General features: G+C 51.1%; 1 protein-coding gene across 1 annotated transcript in view; it reads right to left on the bottom strand.

The window, feature by feature from the left end:
* LOC111162356 (plexin A2) overlaps positions 1-25,385 on the bottom strand; it is a 207,374-nt gene that overhangs the window by 158,766 nt on the left and 23,223 nt on the right. Inside the window, exons 2-3 of the mRNA XM_022526720.1 lie at positions 22,980-24,247; positions 17,224-17,406 (exon numbers count right to left, since the gene is read on the bottom strand). Of these exons, the coding sequence (XP_022382428.1) occupies positions 17,224-17,406; positions 22,980-24,212 (1,416 nt within the window). The 5' untranslated portion in view covers positions 24,213-24,247. The remainder of the gene's footprint in view (positions 1-17,223; positions 17,407-22,979; positions 24,248-25,385) is intronic.

The raw sequence follows: 25,385 nt of genomic DNA, 5'->3' as shown, positions 1-25,385 counted from the left end.
GAGAAAATGGCGGCTGCATGTAATTAACGGTGGCATTACCACCAGGTGATACATTTGAAGGCGCATAGCAGGCACAGATAGGAACGGTCGCTTTTCTGAATGGGTGATCGAATGTATGAATGAGCCCACTACCTAATAAAGGGTGTTGTTCTGCATCTTCAAACTCTCGGCAGGAGGCGTACCATCTACTAAGTGCTATACTCTAGAAGCCTGATGGACTCACAGAGGGGTCTGGGAGGGCACCCAGGACCAACCCCCCAACCCCTTGGTGTCTCTGCTGCCAGCTGTCTTTGGGTGCAGACCTGGGCTTTGCTGGTGGAGCACTGACAGGAGGGAGGCTGCGAGCTGAGTGAGGCTGAAGGCAGTGTCCCCTCTGGGAAAGGCCAGTCCCAACGGGATTTGCTGGCAGCAGTGATGACTCGAATTTCTGCTGGAAATTCTGCACTGCTGGAATCATCTGCACTTCCCAAAGGACCTCTTCGTTAGCCACGGCCGGTCATAGACATTGGCAGGAACCCCTAAGTCCTACTGTGCCTGGAGGCATAGCACACACCTGCGAGCCCCTCTGACTAGAAGATGCCTTTGAACTGGAACAGAGCGATGATTCGGGTCCTAGGATTTCTTCCTTCCTCTCCTCTCCCCACTCTCCCTCCCCACTCTCCTTTTTTCCTTTTTCAACAGATACTGAACATTGGCTACATTACTTGGCACTCTGGATACAGAGATGACAAATGCAGCCCCTGTCTTAAAATTGCTGAAGGGCAGGGACAAGGAAAAGGGTCATGATGGTACATGGGATAATAACAGGTAACGTGTCCTGAGCACTTAGTCTCTCATGGACATAGATCTGCGTGCTTCACATGTGGACACTCATTTATGTGTCCCTTGCCATAAGCCTTCGAGGCAGAAACCACGACCATTTCCAGCCTGCAGACGGGGAAGCAGGCACAGAGACGGGAAGGACTCTTACTGTATCACCATACATGAAAGGGCAGGATCGGCAGTGGAACCCAGGACACCGTGGCTCTTGGACCTGAACTCTTTTTAACCATCGTGCTCTTCTGCTGACAGCCATGTGACGGGGGGGCCACAGAGTGAGCAAAGGGGAGGCTTCCTGGAGGCAGTGAGGCCACAGCCTCTTGCAGATGAGAAGGTGCTAGCTGGGTGAGGGGAAGGGAGAGGTGGCCCTAGCCTGAGAGAACAGTGAGAACGTGAGAAGGAACAGAGAGACACGCCAAGGTTCCAGGGAACATTTCCTCCCCTACCAGTGTGGACGCCCCACCCTCAGTCTCACGGCTAGGTTAGGGCCCAGCCAGTGGATAGGACTCCTACCTTCTGGCCTGGCCTGGTCCTGGGTACACCCCCTGGGAACCACCTATTTGGCCTCCTCTCCCAGCCCTTGATGACTGGGCTTTGCAGCCAAGCCCGGGACCTCTGCTCTGTCTCCCACTGGTGTCGTCTTCTCCAGCCTGCAAGCCCCCTCTGCTCTCCCTCTGGTTCATCCTTTGCCCTGATCAAGGTTCTTGTAGCCTTCCCTTGTTCTGCTGCTACTGACACCAGGTGTGTACGTGTGCGAGTGCGCACACACACAGGCGGGGGGTGCAGGGGGCGAGAATGGTGTGTGTGTGCCTGCCACAAGGCGTACACACCGTGTGGATGGGCAGACAAGCCCAACATTTCATCAGCTGTCATTTGAACTTGTTTTTTTTTAAGCAACAATAAAAAAATTATGCTCATAACCTTGACCTATGAAAATATAGATGCGAACAAGATGCTTTAATTAAAAAAAGGGTGGAACTGGGGGACTGGAGTGGTCACTCTAGGGCTCAACGGCACACCGTTTAAAAGCCATCGGACAAGGAGTCTTCACGTTTTAGGATCACAGACAGCTTTGAGAATCTTAGGAAAGTGATGGGTTGTCTACATAAAAATTATAGACATGCAAGTGTTTACAGTTTTTTGTTTTTTTTTTGTTTTGATAGATCATGGTCCTCCTGAATCCTAGGACACAGGTTTTAAATGCCATACATTCAACTTCTGCCATATTTCCTAACGGGTCTCCCTGCCTCTGTGCCTTGCAGAGGAGTGTTCTAAGATGGGGTGGACGGCTACGGTACCATGAATGGTGAAACCAGGAAGACCCGGCCTTGCTTCATTTGCTTGAAAGAGCAGAGGCCCCAGGTTTGAGCACCGCTTTCTATAACAAGGGTATTAACACTGCTCCCACACAGCCCTAAGGCGTCTGGCTGTCAGAAATGATCTCTGCCTCAGTTTCCACACTACATGCTTGCTAGTGAGCTCACATATTTAGGTGATGATTAGGACAATGGGTGGACATCTAGGTTCCACTGTAAATGTCGCTGCTGGGTGATGCTGGGCAAATGACTTGACTCTCTTGGGCCAGTTTCTTCAACCCTAAGATGAACAGCCCATGGGCTTGTTAGGATGACAGCATGAGCTCGGCATGGGTAGAACATACATGAAAGCTGTTTGTATTCCTCAAACCACCGAACAGGTTTAAGGGTGTTCTCCTTATCTTGGCATGCAGAGACGATGGGGAGATTCATACCAAGAGGTATGGACTGGGAACCAGAGAGGATAACGGAGATCACTCTTCCTTAAAAGCGACAAATTCAGGCCCCGGATATACAATGAGCTGCCCGGTCATCCATCGATGAGTCCTGGGGGGTGTGGGGGGAGCTCATAGCTCAGGACAATCCTAGCAACATCTAGTGACTCTGGAGTCATCTGCTCTCTCATCTGTGGCTCCCACCGTCAGTGAAGGGCAGACTCAGGGAGCAGCCTCCCTGGTCCTTTGTGTTCAGAATACTACGAGGTACAAATCAACTTCCAAGTTCTCAGTCATGGGAAAACGAGAAGGTTCTTCATTGGGTCTGCTTGCTGTTAATGAGCTGATCGGTCGGGGGGAGGAGGGGGAGGGTGGAAAACCCAGTGAAAATGAACAATCCCTACCCAGAGGCACCAGAGTGCTCTGTACAGCCCATCTGACGTCTGTGTTTTATGCAGTGCTCAGGCTGCTGGTGCCTGGGGCCCGCAGGCAGGTTTATGAGATTAAAGCCCAGTGCCCAATAAATAATTTAGCAGCTTACTGCAAAAAAACCTACACGCAGTATAATAGCTACTATCTCCAGCAGTCTGATGTGTACATACATTTTAAATGTACATCACTTTCATCTACATGTTTCCATTTGATGTGGAGTCCAAAACCAAATAAGGAGGAGAAAAAGAACGTCACCTCCACCTTCTGTCTACGTCCTGCTCCCAAGATGGGGCTGATGAGAAAGAAGACTAGTCGATGCACTAATAATTCAGGGCTTTGCCAGCTTTTCTTTTCCACATCCCACCCCCTCTTATCTTTGCTCTGCTCTTTGCTTTCAGTTGCTGTTTGTGCATGTAGGAAGCATCTGAAATCTCTACTAGACCAATTATTCATTCTGAATTTGGTTTTCTTCTCCCAGGGGTGCCTTTTAGGGAGCAAAGCTGGCTCCAGGTGCTGTCTCCTGTGGCGTCACAAGTGACTTGCTTGTAGGTGCAGCTCAGAAGCGGAAATAAATATCACTGCCACGGCCACTGGAGTCCCGGCTGAAGTTTTAATGAGCCAGAAGCAGTGGTAACTGATTGGTAAGAGCCGGTCTCAGGCATGAGAAAGAGGGAGAGTACTGGTGGAGGAGGAGGAGGAGTGTCACAGGGAGAGGGGCTGGGAGAAGGCAGAGAAGCTCACAGGGAGATACTCCCAGATCTAGAAGCATCAATGGGAGATGAGTCGTACATAGTAATCTACATAGCAACATGACCAGGCAGGAGAAGAATAGATGCCAAGGGGGAAGCATACTCTTCTCACTGGAAAGTTTACTGGTTCTGATCGCAGTTAAGGGACGAGTGGCCTCAGTGGAGGGAGACAGGCATGAAGGAGAGTGGTAGGGTGGCCCTTGAGCTTTCCTGGAAATCTGGAAGGCATCCATTTCCACACCAGCCCCTCAACTGTCCTTCTGTGGGTGGCATCTAACCGAGACCACTGGCCTTGCACAGATAGCACCAAGCTTACCCTCCCGCCCCTTTTTGCACCTCCTTGGCCTTGGACGCATTTATTGCCAGTGCCTGTGGTTTATCTCCCGTTGTTTATGGCCTGGGACAGGCTGCCTACAAATAGCTCCCCAAAGAGTGGGGAAATGCAGGCATCTGCCATTCTGTGAAGCTCTTTCCAGAAATGAAAAGGACAGTCATAAAATGTTGTGTGTGGGGGGGAGTGGAGGGTGGGTAACATGCATCATAAAAAGCGTAATGGACTAATGCTAATACACAGACTGGCTCCAGCCCAGGGGTGTCTGCTGAGCTCAGACATAAATATTGGGGAGGCACCAAGGAGACAGATTTTTTATTTCTTTGATTTGATGGTAGGGGGAAGTTGGGCATATTTTTTCCTCTGTTTCTCTGACTGTGGCCATTCCTCTGGGAACACCACCAGTCTGTCTGAGACTGAAGCCCCTCAGTGTTTTATGGCTTCCAGAGCAGAGAGACTCCTGGGAAGACCGGAGGGGCAGGAGGATCTGTGGTACACTGCATTGCATCATAGGGTGAGTCAGTCTTGGGTTTTGTTTGTATCATTCCAAGATCTTGCGGGTGACAAGAGAACCAAATAGGGGGAGTGTAATTATGTTGAATCTGTGCTTGAATGAATTTATGAGTAACTATGCGCTTACCCAACATCAAGTTAATTTCCAATATTAAAGGACTAATATTATCTGATTAATGTTTTCTACTTAGTGAGAACAAAAACAGCAGCGACCCCGACAGTAACCCAACGAGAATCTCCACGCCCTCAAAGCTTCAGGTATGAAGAGTAGGACCCTTGTTTGTCAATTAATGAAAAAGCCAGGTACTTGGGGATTCAACCACACACACTGTTTTCTAGAGTTTTATGTGGAAAAGTACCTCCATCTCTGGTCAATGGCGGCCATTGGCCAATTGCTGTCTACCCACACACATGCCTTTAAGTATGCCCTTGCGTAGAATGGCCAAATGTACAGTGTATGTGTGAGGCAGAAGGCAGAAATGCACACAAATCCTGTGTAAGAAGAGGCTCTTCTGGGTGAGGTTAATGTAGTCTTGTCCCCTCCTCCACGGCCTGAAAAGTACTCAGTGCCTGGGAGGAGTGCTGGGTCTGTGGGTTCTGACCTTAAGGATAGATTTGGTCCACCCAAAAGCCTGGACCACTGGTAAGCAGGAGAAAGAGCAGAAGCTATGGGGCAAAAAAGAAGCCCTTGTTGAGTATTTCAGGGTGAGGTGAGAGGGCCGAGGGCCTCTGGAACTCATGTTCCAGTATCCCATCTGTTCTGGAGGAATTCATTTTCCATGTGCTGTCCCTGAGCACGGGTGGCAGAGAACGTGGTGTTCTTCTGAGGCCATGCGCACCGAGAGCTACCCCTTTGTCTTCTATACCTGGGTCTACATGACAGGAGACAGAGAAGTGGGGAGTGGGAGCTGTTCGTAGGTGCAGAAGACCTGTGATAAGCAATTTAGATACGTCCTGAACCTTATTATCATCTTTATGAAGTAGACATTACTATCATCACCTTCAACTCCAAGTTTCCAGGAGGTTAAGTAACTTAGTCAGGGTTATATGCTTTATAAATAGTAGGGAGAGGACGTGAGCTCAAACCACTGTCTTCTCATGACGACTTAAAAATATGAAAGGAAAAAAAAATCAATAAATGATGATTTGGAGGAAAATTACTCTCAGTTTGAAGGTCAAAAGAGCAGGGACTAATGCATCCCTTATGTCGAGGGGCACATATTGTTATTCTAAGTGATAAGGCAGGGGGTGGGGGGTTCTCACATGTTCTATGTTAGCAGAAGGCTTGAGAAGCCTTGGGTGTGTGATGAATTACTCAGATTGAGGGTGAATGGGGCAATGGGGCACTCCTGAACTGGGGGCCTGATCATAATCACAGGCAGGGCTCCCCAGTAAATAAATATGCTACAAATTTACCCAGAGAAGAATTTTGTTATTCTTTCCCATCACAGGTAGCAGCAGGTTCTTTTAGGTATGAGGTTAGCTGGTGCTCTGTGGTCCAGGGAGCTCTCTGGGAGAGGGGCCTTGAGATCAGTTGTGAGTAGGGGTCTTGCCTAATCATCTGTCCAATTGGGCCTCTCAATAGCCCCAGCAGGGGCTTGGCTAGACTCTTTCAACCAAGCTTAGAGCTTAAAGAAACATTCTTTTTCCCTTAGTTGACTCATGGCCACCTTAAAGTCTGAAACAGAAGATTCAGTCTCTTAGCCTAAGCTGACTCTTAGTAGGTTGGATTTAGGGAAGACTTTCCTGACTATGAGCTTGACCATGAGGTCCCACCTTCCTGCTGGAGGCTTGACCACAGGCAACCACAATAGGCTCTGAAATGGTCATTCCTACCGACTTTACGGAGCTGGAGACACACCTCGTCGCTGTCCACAGCAGTGGGCAGGAGGGAACCTTTCCTCCAGCCTCACCTTGGCTTGCTGGCATTTCAGTAAAGGCCCAACACAAATATAGAATGTATAATTTTCACATCATTCTTGGCAAATCCCAGGTGCGCCCCATTAGCAGAGTTCCAAGGATGCCATTCTCTATCAAGAAAAAGACATGCGGCATCGTAGTGCTTAGCTCAGGGCCCTATTAATAGCAATCCTAATTATATGGCTGCAAATTTAATTCATAGCAATGATTAGTGTCAGAATCAAAGGCATCAGGCATCAATATTGATGGAACTGCATAAGCCCCATAAACAGAGAACAAGCATTTGGGCCCATCCCCCTAGCGGAGGTTTGCAGTTAACTATTGCATTAATGTCTCTTCCAATTTCGCCAGATCAAAATGACTCCATTTTTCAGTGTCCTCCTACCACCCCCCTGGAACCTTTGCCCTGCCAGCTCTGAATGGGTATGACTGGCACACAAAAGATCCCAGACAGCATCTTTGAAGAAGAGCCCGGGGCCTCGGAGGGATGCACGGGTGATGGGACGAGGCCCCCACGCTTTACACAGCAGCTCTTGGCCTTGTCAGCAACACCCCTTTGTCTTCCCTTCAGAAAGCTCACGGCAAACAATGATGCCTGGAGAAAGCGGAGTCAGCTGGGGACTGTGTGTGGCACAAAGGGCTGCCACCCCATCCATTGTGGCCTGGGCTGAGATGGGTGGGGAGGGGGAGGACAAGGCCCGAGGGGGTGACACAAGGCAGCGTGTGCCGAGGTGACAGCTGCCATGTCCCGGGTTCCCAGGGCACTTTTGCTGGAAGGAGTGCAAAGCGTTAGCCCTTCCGTGCTTCTCTCATGGCCCTCCTTGCCTCTCTCTGAAGGGCAGGTGGTAGGTTACAGAGGGACCGACGGGATCAAAGAGAAGGCCAACCGAGGGCTCAAAGCCAGGACGGACCAGAGCACAGGTCTGGACTCAGGCTCCAGCTCTCCACGGAGAAACCCCGTCACTGCCAAGTTATTTCACTTTGTTGAGCCTCAGTTTATTCACACGGAAAACAGAGTATGGATCCTTAACTTACAAAAGTATTAAGACACTTCACTGAAAAACACTTAGCTCAGTACTTAGCACATAGTAAGTGCTTGATTGATAATACAATCCCCCCTCCCACAAAATAGCATGCCTAGAGAGGACAAACATGTGAGACCTGAGATTCCCACTTCAGTGTCCTTCTGATAGGTCAGAATACCTTAGACCCAATGCAAGCACCCTGTGGTCAAGCAGGCCTCCTTGCTGGCCAGGACCTGCTAAGATCCTCAAGCATGCAGAGAGGGCTTGGGGATGCTGGTCACCCCAAAGCAAGGCTATGTGGTCAGGCCAGCGACAGGAAGCTCAGCCAGACCCTTGTCCCCGGGAGAATGATCCCACAGGTTCTGCTTAGGGAATGCTTGTATGCCAGGGAGAGGTGGAGGTGTATCTGATGTTTTGTGCAGAGAGAACATTCTTCCATATGCCAGAGAAAGAAGGGACCAAACAATGGACTTGAAGCACCTGAATTCGAGTCTTGCTTCTGATGCTAAGAACCTGAGTGATTTTGAACGGATGTAGGCATCAGCAGTCTTAGTAGAAAATGTAACAATAAATAATATCACTGGCCCAAAATCTTTGTCTTGACCAGTTTTCTGAGATCCTTTCTAGGTATAAAATCATGGTGAAGATTCTGACCTTGTATGAGGGAGTCCACCTTCTCCCCGGCCCGTCTGGGTTGCTCACCTACCTTGAACTATAAAGGTGAGAATCCCTGATTAGTTACTAAAGCCTGTGGGTGCCATTGCTCCTTTCAGGTTAGGTGGGGACACCTGGCTGGTGGCAGTAGCATTTGATTTAAAAACCTAGAACATGGTATAGGAGTGGTGGCTGATTGGGACAGCCACAGAAGCTCTGGCTCCTGAATGTCTACCCCACCCTGGAGCCTAGAGACCTTTCTCCTGTGGCAGGAGAGGGACAGAATCCTAGGAAGGGCTCCAAAGGACAGAAACTCAGGTTGACCTTCACCACCATGCTTCTCCATGGATTTCCTGCTTCTCTGAGCACATGATGGAAGGACACATGATAAGAAGAAAACAGAAGTTCAAGTAGCTGCAAGCTTCTGGCTTCATCATCTTGAACCACAGAAGTGACCCAAACATCTGCTGGGCCCATCTCCACCTGAAATACTTGTAGCTCTGGTTCCAATTCCCACATCTTCCCTCGATCGTCCCTGTGACCCAGAGCCAGTCCTTAACGTCTCTGAATTTCTGTATCAACCTCTGCAACAGAGCAGAGAAATATCCCAGCCCTTCCTAGTCATCAGAAAATGGCATGGGAATAATGAGCTAACAGAAACCTGGGGGATCTGGGCCCCGGAAGAAGAGCCTGATAACAGCACAGAAGTGGTAGCAGCAATAAGACGCGTGAGAGTCACATTCGTAGCAACAGCAGCAATGGCCATCATTTATTGAGCACCTACCACGCCTCGGGCTCTGTATCAGTTTCTTTATATCTGCTGTGTCTGCCATGCAGGAGGAAACTGAGCGCCCCCGACCCGCCCCCAACCTCCATAGTTAATCCGAGGCAGAATGGACAGCACTAGGACATGGCGGTTGGCTTGGGGGCACGCATGGGACAGAGAAGGGCTCTGTTGTAGTTCATTCTGCTAAGCGGCAAGAGCAGCTGGCCACTTCCCCCAGCCCCGCCCTGGGGAGGGGTCCGTTCATATTGTTCGTGCAACTCTCAGAAAGCTCTCACTGGTGACTAATGCAGCTGGATGCCAATGTCCAGCAGGATTAGATTAGTTCGGCTCAGCTGGTCTAGTCTTCGAAGTATTTTTTCCCATGACTCAGGGCTGGGGGGGAAGGGAGTAGGATTCTCTTCCTCCCTCTGACCTTGCAAACATGTCACTGAAAAAGGAGGCTGATCTGACAGCTCCACTCCCCCAGAGAGCCAGACAAGAAGTGGGATTTGGGGGAAGCCTCAAAGCAGTTAGTAATAATAACGCAAAGCACTTTTGTGACAAGCACTTAATAGGAAGTACTTTCCGTACACGATTTCATTTGTTCCTTCCAACGACTATGCAAAGTGTTTATTGCTACCCCACTCCACAGAAGAAGAAAATTGAGGCTCATGTGTTAAAGTCATAATAGTAGTGATATTTAAGATCAAATACGCTCAGATCCCACACCATGCTGTTCAGGAATTATTTCACCATGCTCTGTTTTTTCTACGAGCCCCTACTCTCTTCCAAACATACTATATGTTGTGCTGACTTACTTTTTTTTTTCAGTCTGTCTTTGGACAGGGAGATAAAATCTTCCCGAGGGCAGGCATTTTGACAGCTTTGTTCACTACTGTATACCCAGACAATGGCACACAGTAGGTACTCAGTCATTCTTGGTTCAACAACGAATCACTGGACTGAATTCTCAGCAGAAGCCTGAGAGGTGAGTACCGTCACTGCTCACAGGTTACAGACAAAGAAAGCGACCAAGCGTCAGGACATATCCCGTAAGCCATCTACGCTTGCTTATGCAAATCAGTTTCTACCTGAAGGCAGAGGAACAGAACCAGTGGCCTTTGGAAGTCCCCTCCAACCCCAACATACGTGTGCATGTCCTCTATCCACGGGCAAGCAAGCTTCAATGGCCTGAAAAGATGTGCTCTGTATTTTCCTAAAGATGAGAGCTCTGTAAATATTAGTACCTTGGTCCCTGACAAATGCTGCCTGGCCTGACCCAAATGTGGGTCACCTGGATTCTGTGAGCTTGAATCCTTACCCCTCCTCCACCCTGGCCCTGAAACCCAGTTCCCTGAGTTTCACCTGTCCTGAGATAAAGCCTCGAGCCCCAGGGGCTCCCTCTTGGATGGCAGAGAGGCCTGCCGGGCACATGGCCTGATGCCTCCTATAGGGACCGTCTGGAATGGGAGCCTCTGTGGGGCTTCACAAAAGGCGCAAAAAATAAGCGAAACTTTAACGTCTCCCCTTTCAGAGTGGCTCTGGGATATCAGGGTCTCCTCGCCGGGGGGCAGCTGGGGCTCTGGATGGAAACCCATACCCCGCCTCTCTACACCTGTCATGGTCAAACAGAGGGATGTGGTGGCCAGGGGAGGGGGGTCTGGGGGGATTCTGTAAAAATATGCCTCCTTCTGGGTGCCAACCGAGTGCTGCGGTTCCCAGCTTCCAGAAGACCAGTGCTTGGGACCCAAGAGGCCTATAAAACAACAAAACAAACAGTGCGTTTGGTGGCAGGAGCCTGGGCAGGGAGCCAAACTCATTACCGGGGATGTGGTGGTGAGCTCGGGGCCACCACCTGACTCTTCTCTGCAGGCTCCAGGGAAGTGGGAGAGGCCGTCTGCTGCCCCAGACCCCAACCCCCGGCCCTGCTGAGATGCCCGAGGGGGTCAGGGCTTCGGGTCAGCCGTCACAAGGGCCAGGAGAGCCACGAGGTCGCCTAGACTTGGACCCACAGCCCCGGTTGTTGACTCAAACCAGGGTTCACGCTGAGAAATGAGTGAATCATTTCCACTCAGAGGAATGAGTGGCTATTGTTTGGTGGCGTTGGCACAGACAGAAAAGCATGTTTCTCAGCTTTTCATCAGTTTTGGCCTCTTGTCCGCCAAGACAGCTCCACCCCAGGAGGAAGTCAAGTAACAGGTTAGGAACTTCCGTGTGTTTGGGGAGGAAGTATAAAGGCCAATGTCATTATTTCCAGCAGAGGGGCCGTGTCACCTCAGGGAGGACACTTTGTATCTCTGTGGCTCGGTTTTCCACATCTGTAAAATGGGGCGGAGATGCAAGGGGCAATCACGGAATTTACTTGAAGTATTCTCAGAAGACGGAAAGACCCGTAGGAAAGTGTCTTGTAAATAATCAGTGGTACCAAAAAGCTGACAATAGCCCTAGGGCTCAGGAGAATGATGACTTCGGTGCTCTCAATGGATCTTTGTCCAGCGCCCAAGCTGCTACTGCAAGGAGCTCCGTTTTCCTGGCTTTGCTTAGTAAACCCTTTGTGAAATCAGAAAAAGAATGGACTTGGGAAGTCAGGGCTTCCTGTGGGCTGCGGATGGCAGGGACCTTGGGTTGGTTGGTATGTCCCTTAGGGAAAGACAGAATTTTCCTCAAGAATTTCACAGGCATTTCCGAGGCCATGCTGGTTAGCTAATGGGAAAGGAGGTGGTGCCAAAAGAGGCCAGGGCTCTCCCCAGAACTTGAAAAGGGCTAAGTCTCTGCAGATTTCTAAAACTGTCCAAGAGTCTTGTCACCAGAGGGGAGGGCTGGCAGGGTGGGGCCAGGGCGGTGGCTACCTGGGCCTCTGCACCTGCTCCCTGCCATCAGCGGGCCCGAGTCTGATCCAAGGGAGGCAGATGGCCGGCCATGCTATTCTGGGGATCTCCAGGCAACAGAGTAAACATTGTCCCCTTCTTCCACCCCGGGCACTGTGTCTAAGAGGACCGCCCACCCTCTTCCAAATGTTGTTCGTAAACTCTTTTCCTGTTACCCACCAAGCTCCCCCATTTTCTTGACGCCTCCTCCCACTGCCGCCCCCCTCTCCCTGACATATCTACCACAGCATAACTTCCTTCCCTTGCAACCAGCCACGTCAACAGCAGTCACTCTTGGCGTCTCGTTCTCTCACAGTCAGTGCATCTAGGTGCCGGGCATAGGAAGGTGGCACCCAGTGCACTGGAGAGAAGTTTAATTAGCACTTAATGCGTGAGCGATGTGGGGTCTGGCCGTGGGGAAGGGAGACATAAATATGAAAGAGAGGGTCCCTGTCCTTCAGCATCTGGGATCCTCAATGGGACACATGAGTAAGTAGCTGCTCCCATGTTGGATGCCATCAGGGCAAAACTGCCTGCTGGGAGGGGCCTGAGGAGGGTGCTCCTCACAATGCCTGGAGGGACAGACTAAAGGACGTGTTACCAGTCTGTTTCCAGTGGGGAGACAGAACAGAAAGCCACCAACTCCTGCTGGGTAAGGCCCGGGGAGGGGAGAGGAGGCCTGCAGAGACACAAAGCTGGGACAGAGACAGAAGCTTCAGGAGTCGTCAAGGGAGAGAAGGAACCAGAGGGACTCCTCCCCAAACCTGGAGAGAGTCCTCCCTCCCATGTCCTGTCAGCTTCTGTCTTCTCAGCCCACCTCCTTCCCTCCTTCTCTCCACGACTTGTGCTCCGACTGCATCCTGGGCTCCTCCCTTCAAGCTGGGACATCTTAGTCAGAGAGTCTGTAGTTCCTGATGCCACTGGTCCTCTCCATCTGCTTCGGCACGAGCTCCCTGCCTCTCTTCTCTGGCTGCTCAGCCTGCCCTCAGCCACGACACCATGGTGCCCAGCCCCAGAATAAACCTGCTTTCTCTCCTTTATATCCCCGCCCTCCCCGCCCCCGCAAGGCCTGCCTGCCCCCACCATCTTGCCCATGCCCTGTCCTGTCTGTACCCTACACCTCTTCCTTGACCCTGACGGCTTTCTGCTGCACTCTGAGAGCAAGCTGAACCCAGTCCGTGACTTCAAAGCCTACACCGAGAGTGCCTCGGCTTCCCTCTCTCCGCTACAGCTTGCCCTCCCTTGACGCCCGTCAGAGGAACCACGGCAGCATAAGGATCACGCGGCTGGTGCAGGAGCCCCACCACAGCACCCCTGGTTAGTGACTTGGATATTTCCATGACTGGGAGCTCATTCCTTCTGGAGTCAATTCTTCCCATGTTGGGACAGTCTGGCCACCGGAAACTTCCTCCTTATGGTATGTGTTTTACTGTAACTCCTGCTTACAGGTTCTCTTCTGCTCTCTGGAGCCATACCACGTAAGTCTAGTTCCTCTTCCACAGCTTGGAGACTATGCGTATGAACGCCGAAACCAGAAGATGAAGGTTCAAATTCTCGCTCTGCCATTTACTAGCTCTGTGGCCTCAGATGAATGTCTGGGACTCTATTTCTTCATCCATAAAATGGAAGTGATAACAGCACCTACCTCACAGAATTATATCAAGATTAAATGAGGTAGTAGATATAACACCTGATATAAAATATAAAATAAATACTCTAAATTGTATTATCTGCAGAAAGCTGTTTTGTTTCCTCCTCTACTCCTCTTTCTTTGAGTTACTATCCTTTTAAAAATATTCTTCACAGGGCGCCTGGGTGGCTCAGTGGGTTGAGCCTCTGCCTTCGGCTCAGGTCATGATCCCAGGGTCCTGGAATGGAGCCCCGAATCGGGCTCTCTGGTCACCGGGGAGCCTGCTTCCACCTCTCTCTCTCTGCCTACCTCTCTGCCTACTTGTGAGCTCTGTCTGTCGAGTGAATAAATAAAATCTTAAAAAAAAAATTCTTCACATAGCATAACTCTACCATGTCTCACGACCTGGAAATGATTCTCCTATTAGAGCAGTGAGGACTAATTAATTAGGGGAAATCTGAAACACCCAGTCGGCTCCTCTCGACCTTGTGGTCAACAAAAATCCCAAGATCCTTTTCACTTGGTCCTCTCAGGGCTGGACCCTTACGGTGCACCACCCGGACCTTCCCCTCACCAATCCTACAGCCCCCCTCCCTGTGCACTCTGGACCTTCCAGGTACATGCTCTGTACCTTCTCAGTGTGGCACCCAAGGTCTGGAATGCCCTTCTCTCTCTCACCCATTGGTCAATTCATCAGTTTCTCTGTCCCAAATCCTGGTACTCTTCCTCCTCAATAAAGTTTTCAAGATCGATTGCACCATAGTGGTTAGTTTCTCTGCCATTATTCCATCCCTGTGGTGGGCCATGGCCTGTCTTTTTATCACCTGTAGTGCACTGACCCTTAGCTGATGCAGATATGACCCCCTCTTGGCTTTGAGGTCTCATCCTCATTCTGCCCGTTCCTTCCACAGGCTTGGGGTTCAGAAGGCCTAGTCTGTGATGTTCCTCCAGTGTCTAGCAAAGAACAGTGTATAAGCAAGTATGCGTCACAGCATGTAAGAGCCCCTCATGGTCGTGCCACGGTCTCTGCGTCCTCTACACTTCCCTACATGAACATCCTGTTCCGATGGCTGTAGTGGCTGAGGGCCGGACAGTCCGACAGACGCCTGGTCAGGCAGGGAAGAAGTGACCAGTTCTGACGCACCCTGCTTCCCTCCCCTCTCCAAACTCTTAGCTGGATTTTTTTTTTTTTTCTTTATTTTCCTTCCTGTGTTGAAAGAGCTATGGGGCCTGGACCATGGTAGAGTTTCCTGGGGACATTCCACAAATTCCTCATGGGCTGATGCTCCGAAGAGGGTGGGAGCAGGCGGGTGGGTAAACGGGAGGCCAGTGGGAGCCAGGGTGCAAGTATCAGGTGCCTCGAAGGAGTGTGGGTGGAAAGGAAGGGCGGCTGCACAGCAGAAGGAGAGATAATATGAGCTCTTAGAAACAGTCAAAGACAGGCCAAGTGAAGACTGAGAAGGAGCGGCCACCTTACAGGTTGGAACAAGCCGTGGGCAGCTACGCCCCTAGCCTTGCCCTTGAACCCGCTGACTTGCCTCCACAGCGACTTGTCCGCCAGGATTCCAGCAAGGCCGAGAGTGTTTGGCTAACTTGGGTGTGTGGCTGGGAAAGATGCCCCAAGCAGCGCCCCGGGTGTGATGCCCAAGATGCACAGAGATACTGGGGCTGGGACTGGGACTGATGACTGGGAAGGTCGGCACGAGGGTTCCTTTGCATCTGGCCGGATCTCTCTGCGCTTATCCAGTCCTTATCCACCGGGTCAGCAACCGTTCATTCCTTAACGCACACCCAGGACTGACAAGAATGGAGGCACAAGTCCCTGGCTGAACTCCTTGGCAAGCCTGGACCTGAAGATAGTTCTCGGCCTCCATCCCATGCTCCGTGGCTGCCTCTTGGGGCAAAAAGGATGCCAAATTGAGTGTCAGGGCAAGAAGCCACTTGTCCTCGTCTCTGTGCTTGAGGGCCTCAGTTTCCCTGACCAGCCATGAACGTATTGGGCAAGATGCTCTCGAAGATTTCTTAGAATGGTTCTCTTTCTCAAAAACAGTTTGGGGGCCTAACCCATGTGTGAACACTTGGTGAAAGAATTAGGCAGAAGGAGGTAAATATATACGAATGGAGCATGACCCCTGCCTTTAACAGAACTTTCGAGAGAATAAAGGAGACAAACAGTCACACAAATGATCCAGAACAGTGAGTGAAGGCGCTGGAAGAGTAGGGGAAGGTGCGGAGCGCCAGCCTCATGGTGGGTACCTCTGACCCTTGGCAAGCCTTTGTGCATTAGAGAAAAAGGTGGTCTCTGTGGGCAGATGACTTAGTAAGGGGAGCCCCCCTGGGTGGATGATGATACTCGAGGGCACACGGCTTGACAGAGAGAGTTCAGGCTGGACTTCAACTCCTGTAGGCTCCTTGGCCCAATGCCCCCATGCAAAGCGCTATCTACCTGCCAGTACAGGGAGAAACCCCGCAGGGAAGGAGCCCACGCTGCTCAGGGGCCCACGCTGAATTCCACACTGGCCCGATGGAGTATGCCGCTTTCAAATCTTGGTAGAATAAGAATAATGCAACTCCCTCCCCTCCCCCTAAATTCTGGAAAGGCAAACGCAGGAACCACATCCATACTCTCTTCTGTGGGCCTAAAGGCCAAGCCAAGGTCCATGGTCCCAGGACCGGAACAAGTAGTAACCTTCAGCAGAGCCAGAAAAGGGTTAAAGGGCCTTCGCATCGTGAGAACCAGAAGCTGTCTGGACAGCTGAGCTCCTCCACACAAACCTAGACCCGTTGTCTCATCTCCTCTGGCAGCGACTCAGAACAAGCAGAACAAGCAAACTCTTCCTCAGGCTCGCTCCCTGCCACCCGTCCTTCCACATTCCCGGAAGACCTCGCTCCCTGGGCTCCAAATGGGTTTGGGGGAAAGAGCTGTTGGGGGGTGTTAACACGAAAGGGTGAGATGTGCTGAGGTCTTGCACGGGCCTCAGCCCACAGGTGGCGGGACTGGGGAAAGGAGGCAGGACGGTGAGCGTGGGCAAAGGGATGAGCTGGAACGGGAAAGAATGTGGCTGCCGGAATCCCACATAATGAACCAGACCGGGCTCCTCTCTGCACCCTGAGCTCTAGACAAGCAGGAACAAGCTGCTGGCTTGAGCCCGCCGTGCCAGAGGCCTTCCGCGCCGCCGGCCCCGGCCAGCCAGTGCCCTCCAGCTGGCAGAGGGGCCCGGCGCAGCCGTGAGATAAGACACCGACTTCCTCCTGGCAGCTCAAGTGGAAGGGCGGGGAAGGGTCTGTGGTTGCAGGCAGAGGAAAGGCAGGACAGCGGTTTCTCACGCGGGCACCACACGCCTGGATTCTTCCAATCGGGCCCAGTCATCTGCTTTGACCACCTGCTTTGGACGTGACAAAGACTTCTGACCAGTGCCGTCAACTCTGCGAACGGTGGCGAGGGATTTGTGATGTGGGTGATTCATGACCAGAGAGTCAAAGTGTCGGTTCTACTTGATTTGGAGATAAAGGCTGATTCTTTTTCCCCGGCCCTCGGGCTGAGGTAGCTTTCTAATTCTGTGAAGTTTGGACAATACTGAAACATGCTGGCCTTCCCCAGTCACTCCCCGACGACTGGAGGAAGCAGCTAGAAGACAAACCACAAAATTAACCCCTTTCTACTCCCCCGTCTTAACCCCTTTCAAGGAAAGGAAGAGTTACCTGTATCAAATCTTAGCCAACAGCTGAACAGCACTGGGGGGGGGTCTGCGCTCACGGACTCTTACCTTTTTCAGCTTGCCGCTCTTCGTCCCCACAAAAACCACGCTGTAGCCATTGTAAACGTAGGAGGCCACTGAGGTCATGCGGTCCCGGCTGGTGGTATAAAGGGTCAGGCCCTCCACTGGAGTTGAGCCTCCCAGCGGCTGGTTGATGTCCAGCCCACAGAAGTTGTCATCGATGGGGACCGGCTGGAGGGAAGGGAGGGAACTGGGGTAAATGACAGCGGAAGAAGGGCAATCTCCTTACAGTAGCCCACACCCAACCGCCAGCCCGAGGACACCAGGCCTCAGAAGGTACACTATTGGGGTTCAGGAACCTAACACATGCCTCCAACGAAAACATGTCACCAAATGACTCAAATCCTATACCGGCTCCCGTGAAACCAGACAGAGGGGTCTGTAGGCTTCCTCGCACTAACCCACAGCCACTCATCCACTCTTCTGCCAAGAGATCTGGGGTCATCTAGAAAGATGACTGCTTCAACTCATTGTCTGGTCATTTCCATGTCCTCCATATCCCTGGGGACCATATCCTTTATTTAAACAGAGGAGACTCAGTCTGGAGGCAACATCACAGGATTTCTATCAGCCAGAGAGGGTTTCTTGTTTGTGTTTTGGGCTGCCAAGCCTTGTCTCCCTTTGGGTGTAAGGCATTGCAAGCCATCCCAACATTCATCAGATCATACGCTGAGGATAGAGTGAAAAGGATCATCATAATACGGGGCAGGTCCTTATACTTTGGAAAAGTTACTTCATCTGCATAAACCTCCATTTCTTCATTTGTCATACTGTTTGACCATTTTTCTGAGAAAATTATTGAGGAGCAAATGGAAGTATCCATTCCTCAGTTTTGTTACTTTGTACGACGGTTTCTGCTACTGTATACTCTAGGTCTTCAGCCATGTTTATGGGAACAGGAATACAAGACAATGCCGGAGGTGGTCTCCTTCCTGTCTGAAGGGATTGTTGGTGTGCCCAGATAAAGACTATCTTTCAGGAGACACTAGGGCACCTTAGAAAGAAGACCACCTTGAGCCAATGAAAAATGAACTTACTCCAAAGTAGAAAGACCTGAATTCTGGCCTCTGCTCACCTGCTAAGTGGCTGTGTAAACCCAGAACAGTAACGAACTCTCTTGGACTTGTTAAATGGGAAAGTAAATGGATTATTTCTAAGATCTCACTCAGTTGCAAGAAAAAAGAAGAAGAAGAGGAAGACCACGTGCTTCCTAAGGATGGGGGTTGCCGAGGGGGCTCGTCTTGCCGGCACAGCTCCTAGCCTGGGGCTGGGTCACGATGGGTCCCCTGAGATGCTCCAGCTGACTGTTTAACCAGGAATCCTGTGGGCAGAGGCTACAGACCCCGGGCCAGGAAGAACCCTGAGAAGCTGTTCCTCCTGGGTCTGAAAAGGCATCCCAGAGGAGGAAGGAAATGACTGTTGTGGGAAACATAGAAAGCATTAGGGAGAAACCTGCAAGCTGCTCCCTTCAGCTTCCTCCTCTCACCCTCACCGGGGAAGAACAGGCTGGGGCATCACTCACTGACAGCTGACCTCCTTGGAAAAAATGGTTTATGAGCCAGCCAGGGCATGTGATGGCTAAACCGGGGACTTCCCTTCTGCTCCCTTCTCAGATCAAGGGAATAGAGCCTCGTGAGGAATCTTGTGATTCCTTGGTGTTCTCTAGAGAGCAGCTGCCCCGACTCCAGTGGGAAAGGTGGAGCTGCTCTTGTGTGTGTCTGAGTGTACGGTGAGTGTGTGTGTGTGTGTGTGTGTGTGTGTGTGTGTGTGAATGTATGCATTCTTTAGCAAAGGGACCGACATTCAGGTTAAGGATGACCTTGAACCACTAGAGAAAAGTGAGACACAGCAGAAGGCATAAGTTCCTCAAGAAGGGAGTGAAGCAGTGGCATGCTGGACAGCTCACGAGGGATGACCGTGCACCTGTCTGCAGTCAGTAGCATCACACTGGTGGCCTGAACTTGGCCATGGTGAGAGTATTTACACCCTGGAAATCGCCAAATGCTTCTAATCAAATATACCCACCACACCCCCTCTCCCTGCATAGAACCAGCTATTTAATGTTTACTAGCACTAGACCCAATGATGGAAATTTCTAGCTCCCAAGAAAGGCAGGTCGGAGGAATCAGTTACCACTTTTTACATTTTCTGCTTTTCCTTCCCATCCCTACACCATAGGCAGCAGGTACTGTGGTAAGACTTAAGAAATCTAAATTGTAGTCCTGTTGCTATCACTATCCACCCATGTGACCTGGGTATGTCATAGACCCTCTCTGAACCTCTGTGAGGCGAAAGGATTGGACCAAGTGATGGTCAAGCTTTCTTTAGCTTGAAAGTCCTTGATTCAGGGCTTCAGTTTCCTTCCCACTTTCTCCAGGGGCTGGTAAGGCTGCAGAGTCTGGGCACAGGCAGAGACCAAGCCCATTTCTGAGAAATGACAGCAAAATCAAAAACACTGGCTGTGATTGTGGATTTCTCTACACATTTCCTGATTCTAGAATCTCCAGAACTGAAAGGGAGATATTTTTTTCCAGAAGCTCAGCCCTTGGAGTTGACTGGCATTTCTTTCTCTCTACTTTAAATTGTCAGGGGTTTCCAAATATTTGATGCCCCTTTATTTTTGCTCAAACAGCGAGAGCTTGAAGTATGGCTTCCCTTAGCAGCAGCACGGCTGGACAGAAAGAGCTCGGACTCAGAAGTCGTATGGGCTGAGCAGAGCTCGAATACCTGCTTCATCATTAGAGTTGTGTAGATGTAAGCAATTTAGTTAGTCTTCGTGAGCCTTTGTTTTTCCATCTGCTCAATGAGGATGATTGTCTTTGCTTCACAGGGTTTACCGAGGATCAAATAAGGTAACACTTCAATTGCCCAGCTCGGTCTTCAGCACACAGCTTCCATTCAGTGAGTGACAGTCCTCTTCCTCATCCCTCTTCTGGGCACAAAGCTCAAGCCCTTGATCTGAGACATGCTAGTCCAGAGATTATGCTAAAATTAAGCCGTGGGACCACAGCTTCACTGACCCATCCCTCACCCTCCCCAAGGCCACCAAATATTTCTGGATCCCCAGGTCTGGGACTCCTGAGATTGTCGGGATTTTAAGCCACAACTCATACTCCAGCTTCTCTGCCCACACTGCTGCAAAAGTTGCACCCAATGACCATGACTGTCAGGGGTGGGACAGGGGGACTGATTAGGGGCTGTTCTCTCAGGTCCTGGTCCCACCGACTGTCACCTCTCTCCCAGTGCCTTTGCTGCATTTTGGTCACTAGCCCAGGCTCGTCTCTCTGCAAGCCACTGGAGCCAGAGAAGGGTGTAGGCTTCCTTTTCGCTCTGGCTCAGAAGCAGGCAGGAATCAGCAGTTTCCTCCTGACAAGGCCCCCGCTGGGCATTGGGAACCAGGCAGGACTCTGGAAGGGGGTTAACCCTTGCATTTCCTCACCTCTCCTGATTGGTTGGAGACCATAAATTACAGAATAAAGAATAAAAAATTTTGGAGACTATCTAGTTCAAAATAAAGAATTTTAGAGACTATCTAGTTCAGCCTCCTCATTTAATATAAGTGAAATAACATGGGTGCCTGGGTGGTGCAGTTGGTTAAGCATCTGACTCTTGGTTATGGCTCAGGTTGCAATCTCAGGGCCCTGATCTCAGGATTGTGAGATCGAGCCCTTCGTCAGGCTCCATGCTCAGCCGGGAGTCTGCTTGAGATTCTCTTGCCCTCTGCCCTCTGGCCCCTGTGCGTGCTCTCTCTCTCTGTCTCTCTAAAATAAATAAATAAATAAGTAAATAAATAAATAAGTCTTTAAAAAAATAAAAGTGAAATAAGAGCAAATAACTGGTTCTGGGTTATTATGATTAATATCAACAATTTTAGCTTCCATTTATTGAATGCTTATTATGTGTCAAGTATGGTGCTAAGCATTTTATATACATTTCCTATTGGATTTCCCTAAGTCATAAAAAGAGGGTATCATTATCTCTGTTTTAAAGGTGAAACATTACAGCTTAGACCAACACATGGCTTGCCCAAAGTCACAGAGTTTTAAGTGGTAGAACTGATTTTAAGATACAAATCCGCTGGACTTCAAAGTCTACTGTCTTAACCACTATCTTACCATACCAAGCAAACGATGGTGTGAACAGAAGCATAGATGAGGCACGACCTGTTTTCTCACTCCAGGAAGTGGTTTTTGGTTCCACTAGCAGGCACCCTCAACTTAGGGTACTCAAAAGGCCATACGGGACCCTTGGTCTCAGATTTTTCCCCAGGCTGCAGATCCAGAGTCCACAACACTTTGCACAGAAATCTATCTTGGCACCTGTCACCCATCCTAATAGGTAAGTAACAATGGTAAACCTAACTCGATGCTAATCTTTGCCATGTATTATCTCATCTGATCATCCCATGAGGTAGGCATTACGATCCCCGTTTCACAGATGATAATGTAGAGACATTAAATTACTTTTGAAGCCAGGAAGCAGCACAGATAGTATTTGGACTGTGATCTTTGTCTCTGAGGCCCAAACTCCTAGCCACTGTATTACATTACCAGTATCTGCCTCTCTCTCCCTCTCCTTTTCTCTCTCTCTCCTACTAGATTATGACACATGTGAGAGTACTTATCACATCTTTTTATGTGTGCATCCCCAGTGCCTGGGATGGTGTTAGGCACTCAGAACATCTTCAATATTCTCTTGTTAAATGGATGGATGGATGGGTGGATGGAGGAGTGATGGATGGATAGAGGGAGGGATGAATGGATGGACGGATAGATGGATGGGTGATGAATGGATGGAGGGAGGGATGGATGATGGATGGACAGATGGATGGACGGATCATGGTGACCACTTAGATGGCAGCATCTTGGCCCTCTGTCAGGGCAGTGCTCATCACTGTTGTTCTTGTATCTGCTGTCCTTAGGTCTGGATTCCGAGCTACCCTTCCTCTCATCTTTCCTCTTTGCCCAGACTCTGGATTCTTTTTCCCTAGTTTTCAATCTACCAGTCCAACTTGACTCCTTTCCCTCTCCTACGACTTACATATCTCTCTGACTACTTGACACCGGCACCTGGCTTCCCAGTGGTCTACAAAGCCCTCCACATGCACAGTCTGGTTCCCGTCATTGCCCACCAGCCTCAATACTTACCATCCTTTCTCCCACATGCCCTGATCCCATGCCCTGATCCCACATGCTCCCTACCTCTTCACACACACCAAGCATGCCCTGAATTTTTCACCTTTGCCGCTCCCTCTGCGGAATGTTTTCCCCAGATATCAACATGACTCACTTCCTTACCTTCCTCAGTCTTCGCTCAAATGCCACTTTTTCAATGAACCAATCTTCTTGGGTATGGCCCCTCCCTCTTCCCTGCTTTATTTTCCTCTACGGTAATTACTGCTGTCTGACAGCCTACACCTCTTATGTATTTCTTTGTCTCCCCTCACTCATGAAAGCGCCACGAAGGCAGGGCGCTTGGCTGGCTGGGTCACTGCGGAAGCCGGCAGGGCCTACAAGGGCACCCGCTACGCATTTCTGGAACAACTCAATGAATCAACAGACACATTCCAAGTGTTGGGTCTAGGTCAGGCTCTGTGTTCCTGGTTATAACCAGATAACGTGAACATAAAACCCCTCTCATCTGAGTCCCTGGGTGGTGGGGAACAGGCTGTACCACGGGTCACCCGCTGGAAAATGGAAGGCCACTGTCGGATCAGGAGGAGGGGGAGGGGAGCATCTCCTTACCGCCTTGGTGCACTGGACGTCCTTCCCCAGCAGCCAGTTGAGCTCCAGGTTGCCCTCCCCCTGGTAGCAGGACTGCAGGCGCTCCTTGATCTGCAGGTTGATGGCCCGAATGGGGAAGGCACAGAGGGCAGAGTCGTCCGGCGGGTGGTGATACTGCTTCTGCCCTTTGGAGAAGACCGCGAAGAGCACGTCATCGTGGCTGCTGATGTTGAAGGCCTGGGCCAGGGAGTCCCCGGGTTTGGCGAGGTAAGCCGCCTGCAGGAGGCGGTACTCCACGCCCGCCCGCGTGCAACCGAAGGGCAGGGACACGTAGGAGTGGAACTTAGGGTCGTCCTGGCAGAGGCGCACGATGCGGGACGTGTAGAACAGGTCCCCCGCCGAGTTGATGGCCACGCCCTCGGGCGTCTCGGGCTGCACCGTCAGGAAGTAGACGAAGCCCCCGCTGGCGAAGCCGTAGATGTAGAAGATGTCGAAGTGGGAGACCAGGGCCAGGGTGTCGGAGGGGATCTTGATGAGGGAGGAGACGAAGTCGCTGTGCAGCTCGTAGTCGAGCATGGCGGAGGACTCGGGGTCGCGGGGCAGCTTCCGGCTGGACAGGGTGGGGAAGTAATCCTGCTTGCCGTCCACGGCGGTGCCGATGAACAGCTTGCCGTCCTCGCCGTCCGAGCGCACGATCACGCCGTACATCGTGCCGGTCTTGTTGACGCTGGACAGGTAGTGCTCCTTCTTGTGCGACGGCTCCACCAGGATGAACAGGTCGTCCAGCCGCAGCAGCTTGCATACCCCCTGGTAGAGGCTGCCGCAGGCCAGCAGGCGGTTCTCCGAGTAGTCGATGATGAGCAGCTTGTTGACGTTGTTGGTGAGGGTCAGCACCTCGCTGCAGGGCTGCACGATGAGGGGTGGGTAGCACGACTTGTTGTCCTCTTCCGGCCCAGTCTTGTGAGCCACCTGGATGGTCAGGTTGCCCGTCAGCTTGTACACCCGGTTGATGGCCCCCACGTACACCGCCCCCGTGCCTCGGTGCACCGTCAGGTGGTTAAAGGTCCAGTCCCGGTTCTCCGAGTGGAAGGTGCTGAACTGAGGCATGCCGGCAGCCCTGGGGGCCAGCAGCACCCAGACCACAGAGAGCAGGACCACCGACCAGCTGTCGACCTCTGCAGCCCGTGGCCAGGGCCTCCTCTGTTCCATTCTGAGTGGGGCGGGCAGGAGGACACTGAGCCTCTCAGTTCTCATCTACTCCACCTTCCTGGGCTGGCCCTCACATGGTTCTGGAAAACACAAGGCAGAGAGGTCAGAGGGGAAAAGAAATCCTGCGAAAGGGAAGAGGATGGCTTGACCCAGGGTCCCAATCCCGGCTAGCTCTGAGTCTCTTCCTTCTGTATTTTGGTTTTTCTATTTTTAATATACTTTCCCCCTCTTTGGGATGTTCAGGGAATCCTGTTATCTATTTTGGTCTCCAGCCTTGATGCTGTAAAATACTTTTTTTTTTTTAAACTTTATAAAGCATGTCTATTTCTGTCTTCTTAAGACATCGTTTTTTATCTCTCAGAGAGGTTAAAAGACTGTTTAAGTCCACCCAGCCAGTCGATCCGAGTGTCGGCACTAAAGCCAGTCTTCCCTACCCAGGTGTCACGTCTGTCCTCTCCCGGTCGAGTGGAAATTTGTTCTGTTTTTGAAAAGCTTGTTTAGAAGACCCTCTTCTAAGCTCTCCAGGTCAACTACTCCCAGAGCCTGATGTTGCCAATAAAATTCCTTCTTATTTCCGACTATCCAGCCCCTCGCGCTGCTGCATTTCAGTGCCGTCTCATGCTCTGTCCTCCACAGGGAAGAAGAGCTGTTCATCCTGAAAAGCAGTGCCCCCCCACTGCCCCTCAGACTCGTCCTCTCCAGAAACGAGAATTCCTGAGCATGAGCTGTTGAAACTTGTTAGAAAAGTGAAATACGGGGAGCCTGACAGGACTGGGGTTCTCACGTGTGGCATTCAGGGGTCTGAACGGCCCTGGGGAGAAGGACGAATATCCCTCCCCGTCCAACAGCCTGCTTTGGGACAAGGGGATGGTGTCACCACGGTTCCAGTGAGCAGGCGGCCAGGTCTGGCCGGACGTGCTTCCACTTCGGCTTCTCTCCAGGTGAAGCACGGGAGGAACCGACCTCCTTGCTGAGGGGGGCTGGCTCCCTGAGTCTGTTCTGAGCCACCTGGGCAAGAGTTCTGGGCTTCAAACATGTGGGGAGAAGCAAAGGGAGACGAGTGGACGGTCGCTCTCATTCCAGCCACTGCGGGGGCCCCGTGACAGTTTAAGGATGCGTGAAGTCCATGCCTGTCCTGCCCGAAGTCCAGTCACTCTCCTGTCCTGTCTCCTCTGCTCCTTCCCCTCTGACCCCCAGGTCTGAAAGCTTTCCTGTATT

This window comes from Enhydra lutris, unplaced genomic scaffold (genome assembly GCF_002288905.1).
Source record: "Enhydra lutris kenyoni isolate GAN:26980312 unplaced genomic scaffold, ASM228890v2 scaffoldscaffold91, whole genome shotgun sequence".
Taxonomy (NCBI): domain Eukaryota; kingdom Metazoa; phylum Chordata; class Mammalia; order Carnivora; family Mustelidae; genus Enhydra; species Enhydra lutris.
Note: the sequence above shows the minus strand (reverse complement) of the source record. Positions and strands in the feature narration are given on the sequence as shown.